Below are 5,936 nucleotides of genomic sequence, written 5' to 3'. Positions count from 1 at the left end.
GACCCCCCAACGAGATGGATCAGCTAGGTGGCATCATTGATGGACTCAAGTGTGGCAGCGGTAGTGAGGTTGGCCCAGGATCGAACATTGTTTCGTTCTGTTATGCATGGGGTCGCTATGAGTCGATTCCGACTCGATGGCACCTGACAACAACAACAACAACACATCCATAAGTATAGGTCAGGTTCATCAACTTTTAGCAATTTGCACCTATTTCCTTTATCAAACATTTTTATTCCATTTTTTAATATAATAAACATCCTAGTGGGTTTGAAGTGGTATGTCATTATGAATCTGATGATTAATATCCTAAAGCATCTCTTCTTGTGCTTATTGGCCATTTAAAAATATGTGGGGTTTTTTGTTGTTGTTGTTGTTGTTAGGTGCCATTAAGTCAGTACAGACTCATAGCGACCCTATGTAAAACAGAACAAAATACTGCCCAATCCTGGGCCAACCTCTCAGTTGTTGCCATGCTTGATCCCACTGATGCTGCCACTTTGCCAGTCCATCTTGCATATGTTTAGTGAAATATTTACTCAAGCACTCTGCTCATGTTGTAATTGGGTTTTTATCTCTTTGTTAGCTGATTTCTAGGAGTTCTTTCCCACTCAATCTTTTAATCTCTACCTGTCTTCTTCCTTATTCTGTCTGTACTTTATCTTCTACTCTCATTTTGTGTCCTGAATTCAAACTGACCAATGAAGTCAACCCAACTCATTTCCTATTTCCATCTGTTTTCTGGTGACCAAGATACCCAGAAAAATAACGGAGTCCCCTTCCAGTGGATGGTGCTGTGATGCAGGTTGGGTGTGACTATCCTCAGGAATGAGGATCTGACCTCACTGCCCTTTCCTGGGCCTGTTTGTTTTGCCTCCAGCAGGGGATGAGGATGAGGATGAATCAGGCGAAGAGAGACTACCATCCTGCTTTGACTATGTCATGCACTTCCTGACGGTCTTCTGGAAAGTGCTGTTTGCCTGTGTGCCCCCCACAGAGTACTGCCATGGCTGGGCCTGCTTTGTTGTCTCCATCCTCATTATTGGCATGCTCACTGCCATAATTGGGGACCTGGCCTCCCACTTCGGCTGCACCATTGGTCTCAAGGATTCTGTCACAGCTGTTATTTTTGTGGCATTTGGCACCTCTGTTCCAGGTGAGAATGAAGGGTATTTGGTTTGTAATGAAGATATCACTTGGTTCAAAAGATCCCTATACTGCCTCATTATCTTCCTCACCATCTTAAATCTTAGTTTAACCAAGTCTCCACCTTTAAAGTGCACAGCGGTCCATCAAAGAGACTGATGATAATATTAATAATGATAGCTAACACTTGCTGATTGTTTTCAATGTGCCAGGCGCTTTGTATGCTAATCAATTACATATTTTATACCAAGTAATTTTTACTTAAACTCTTTTAAATATGGATGATTATTATCCCCATTTAACATAAGAGGAAACTGAGATCCACAGAAGTGGCTTATTTCATAGCCTCTGGAGTGGTGCTATAAGATAAGTTCTAGATCGCTAACTACAAGGTTGGCAGTTTAAACCCACCAGCCACTCCTCAGAAACCCTATACAGGATCAATATGAGTTGTAACTGACTTGATGGCACTTATTAACAACAACATTATATAAATAGACAAGAAATAGTATAATTCAAAGAATATACATATTGTGCTCACTCCTTTTCCCCTTGGCAATCAGTCTCTGAGACTAGACTGCTTGAAGATGTCACAATAGAAGTTTCCATAAAGATTTTGACCTCCTCTGCTTGGAAGGACACCTATAAGTACAGAGTGTCTTCTAGCAGAACAAAGGAAGCTTGGTGAGATCTTGTCCTTTCACATGATGGAGTATATACTCTTTTTCTTATAGGCACTTAGAGACAAACAGGAATAAGCATTCATCTGAAAAAACATTGATTCAGTATCTCTTATGCCTGATATGAGTATTGTGCTAACTGCTGGGAACATACGGGGAGGCAGACAGAGGTGCTTCACTCTCCACACTGAGTTTATAATCTACATTCAATCACTATGGTTAAAATATTTTATCTCAGTAAATTCTATGAAGAAAAAAGCACAAGTCCAGGACAAGAATAGCACAGAGGGACCTGGACTAGTCTGGGGTCAGAAGTGACTTCAGGAAAATTGCATGGAAGCTGGGCCTGAAGACAAGTAGAAGTTAGCAGCTGAAGATTTTCTGCATGAGCTAAGGTCTTTAGTTAACTCACTCAGGGTCTCCAGGTCATCTTCCCTAAGCATCTTCCCAGGGTGTCAAGGCTCCCAGAGAAGATATTATAGGTTGACAAACTCCCTTACTAAATACATGTTGTTGTTGTTGCTCAGTGTTACTGAATGTGTTCTGACTCAGAGTTTCTGAGGAGTTTCTGAGGCACAACTGGTGGATTTGAACTGCCAGCCTTGTGGTTCACGTTCAAGTGCTGATCCTAATATGCCACACCAGGCGTCTAGTCAAAGGGAAATGATAAGTCTACTGGGGTAACTATCAGAACTGAGAACAGTCCTCCAGGGTCTTCCTACATCCTACAGATGAGGAATCAGGAGCCCAAAGCAATCAAGCAACTTGCCCAAGGCCACTAACCCTCAAGCTCCTGCCTCTAATTCCTGGTCTCTAAAGGAGCTCTGGTAGCATAGTGGTTACGAATCGGGTTGCTAACCTCAGGGACAGCAGTTCAAAACTACCAGCTGTTCCATGGGAGAAAGATGAGGCTTTCTGCTTCCATAAAGATTTACAGCCTTGGAAACCCTACGCAGGATCACTATGAGTCGGAACCGACCTCACGGCACATAACAAGAACAACAATCAGGCTTTTAATTTGTTTGAACTGGTTCAATCATTGCATAAGAACCAACTGTTTTTGTTGTTATTATTAAGTACCTTCTAGTCAGTTCCGACTCATAAGGACTCTGTATAGGGTTTCCAATGAGTGGTTGATGGGTTTGAATCACAGACTAACAGTCCAATGCTTATCCTACAGCACCACACAGGACTCTGGGACAGACTGGAATCAGCTCATTGTGGGTGCCTGGAATAATAACCAGAATGGGAAGAATTACAGGTCAAAACCCTAGGTTCAGAGTTTCAGAAGAGGTGGAGTGAGCGTTTTGGGGGGCCTGATATGGGAGACTGGATTATTACCAGGGTATAGAGAGTGATACACATTTCAAAGTGGCATGGTCAGCTGCCATCTTTGAGCAGGACACCCTTGTTGCCAAGTCTGTCAGGCAAGAAATTTAGTTGCTATGTAAGGTGCATGCTACCCTTGTTTTCTAAGAGGAAGATTAAGTTTCTAGATAGGCAATCACCCATAACTTTCCCTGTTCCAGTTATCATTCCAGAAACCAACATTTTGCAATTTCCAGTTTTGCTTCACTGGCCACGACTGAGCCAAGAAAAAAACAGTTCAAAGCCCTAGTCTCAATTCACAGTTCCAACCTGCTTCTTGAACATACTCAAAGATAGATCCTCCCTAGGCCTGGCCCACTTCTCCTCACCTCTTACCCTCCTGCCAGCTCCCATTTGTCTCTGCTCTTTTCTAGATACATTTGCCAGCAAAGCGGCTGCCATCCAGGATGTGTATGCAGATGCCTCCATTGGCAACGTAACAGGCAGCAACGCAGTCAATGTCTTCCTGGGTATTGGTTTGGCCTGGTCCGTGGCCGCCATCTACTGGGCCCTGCAGGGACAGGAGTTCCACGTGTCAGCTGGTACACTGGCCTTCTCTGTAACCCTCTTCACCATATTTGCATTTGTCTGCATCAGCGTGCTCTTGTACCGGAGGAGACCCCACCTGGGTGGGGAGCTGGGTGGCTCTCATGGCTGCAAGCTGGCCACAACTTGGCTATTTGTGATCCTGTGGCTCCTCTATATACTCTTTGCCACACTGGAGGCTTATTGCTACATCAAAGGGTTCTGAGCCACAGAGCAAGGCCTTGAGCAGGGCAGGCCTAGACTTCTCCTAAGAGAAGGGCACCCTAACCCCCACCAGTGACCTCTCCAGAGAGAACAACCTGAAGAGGCAGCATCAGGAATTGTGCCCTGGAGCTTCATCCAACCTAGGTCCTGGCAGTGAACTGAAAGGGCAAAGTCTTAAGCAAACAGAATGGAGAAAACACCCACTTTAGAAAGTATTTAATGAAGTACAAACTGATAATAGCAACAAATCCACCTCTACTCTGTCTTCCTACCTATTTCCCCATCCCATAGCAAAGGTCAGAACCTTTCACCATCTTATAGTCCACCTTTATTCTAGTTCTTCCTTCACTTCTAGTTTCCTTGGAGGCATCATTTCTCTTGTCCAAGTCATTATATCACTCTTCTCTCACTCAGCTGGCAAAGTGTGGAAATGAAGCATGACCATATGTCTGACTTGGGGTCCTCTGTGTTTGTAATCATTACTGTGGATGGTTTTTCATTTTCCATCAGGTTTTTCTTATTGCTGTTTGGTTTGTTTTTGCTTGGGTTTTTGTTTGTTTGTTTGTTTGTTTGTCCTGTCTTGTCTTTTCTTTCTGAAGTCAGTGACAAAGGTGGTTTGGAGGAAGTCAAGATCTGAGCCAACAGATAGATGTAGGAAGTTTCAGACACAATCTCTCACTGTCAGTAGGTAACAGCTGTCTCTTGACCCCACTAAGGTCCTGCTTCCATGTCTTCTTTTCTCTGACACCCTTGGAGGACTGATGATGTTTGGGTGTAAAGAAGTTGGCACAACCATAGGGGACACACAAGAAAGGCTGGAGCAGAAGGGTACTTTTTATGCCTACACTGAAATCAAATCAACAAATGCAAAGTTTTGTCCCCTTCTCTGCCCATGCCTTGCAAATTCTATGTGCCTGTCTCATTGTAACCATGTCTATATGTTTATCCTGTTGGATGACCCACCAACTGGGAGATGAAGAGCAGAAATAAGAATGGTATGTGATGACCAAGGGCAGTTGGGGAGACAACAGGGATCTATGCCTTCTTGAGTGTCTTTGGCTTTGTGTATGAAGCAGGAGAGAAGAGCTGTGCAACTAGTGATTTCTTTAAAGGGAAAGATTATATTGAAAATGTCCGTGCTTCTGAGAAATGCCAGCTTTATCACCTCCTCACTTCCTAATACTCTGTACTGAGAGGGCTGTCTACACTTCCGGAAGTAAAGCAAAGACTTACAAACTTATAAGCTCTTTCATCTTTCTTGGACCCTGTTGGAAAGCATTTTCACAGGATAAGAACTGCAATTCTTCATTTCTCCCACATTCTTGCTGGTTTTTAAACCTCATAAAGCTTGTTTTCCAAACTGTGGGGTATTTCTTGACCCAAAAGAAGAGTCTTAGTTACCATAATAACATGGAGCCTGGGTTTATAGGAAAAGGGTTGCCATGCCCTATAGACCTTTTGTCAAAAAATTTTGAGAGGACATGGCTTTAAAACACATACACATGAATAAACACAGATTCAAAATCACCACAAAACTTCACACAGATCTTTAGGCTTTCTGCATTGATAAGAATGCATTTTTCAAGGGGGAAAGAAGAAACAAACAAACAATCCTGTTTAATTTTAAACACATTTTTTAAGAAAAAAATTACTAAAATAGAATCAGTGCTCATGTCATAAGTAATCTTGACAGTTGCCAGTGGAAAAGTTGAGTTGGTTTAAAAAATAATAATAATAAAAGCTATACTTATATCATTCTCAATATAAACCTTGCTTCTACCTGTGTTTCTTTGGTGAAAGATACAAAATATTACCCTGGGTTTCTTCTTGAGCATATGTGATTGAGGTCAAGGTGTCGTCTCTTATTACACTCAGGTACCAAAGTCCCAAACCTGGTTTTTTGTTTCATCTTTTTAACACAATATTTCATCACTTCTATGGAAATTCCATCTGTCAAAACATGACTTGAAGAAACTGGAGACCATAGGTGTT

The 5,936-nt window shown here is 42.4% G+C and overlaps 1 protein-coding gene across 8 annotated transcripts in view; it reads left to right on the top strand.

Moving 5' to 3' along the window:
- Positions 1 to 4,466, top strand: part of SLC8A3 (solute carrier family 8 (sodium/calcium exchanger), member 3) — a 280,420-nt gene extending 275,954 nt beyond the window's left edge. For 5 of the 8 annotated variants that reach the window (XM_006865595.1, XM_006865594.1, XM_006865592.1 and 2 more), the window contains 2 exons: positions 881 to 1,156; positions 3,569 to 4,466. In XM_006865595.1, the coding sequence (XP_006865657.1) occupies positions 881 to 1,156; positions 3,569 to 3,945 (653 nt within the window). In that variant the 3' untranslated portion in view covers positions 3,946 to 4,466. The remainder of the gene's footprint in view (positions 1 to 880; positions 1,157 to 3,568) is intronic. The other 3 variants (XM_006865597.1, XM_006865591.1, XM_006865596.1) reach the window with 2 other exon arrangements.
- The last annotated feature ends 1,470 nt before the right edge of the window (positions 4,467 to 5,936 follow it).

The sequence above is a fragment of the Chrysochloris asiatica genome, unplaced genomic scaffold, assembly GCF_000296735.1.
Source record: "Chrysochloris asiatica unplaced genomic scaffold, ChrAsi1.0 scaffold00079, whole genome shotgun sequence".
NCBI classification, from domain to species: Eukaryota; Metazoa; Chordata; class Mammalia; order Afrosoricida; family Chrysochloridae; genus Chrysochloris; species Chrysochloris asiatica.
Note: the sequence above shows the minus strand (reverse complement) of the source record. Positions and strands in the feature narration are given on the sequence as shown.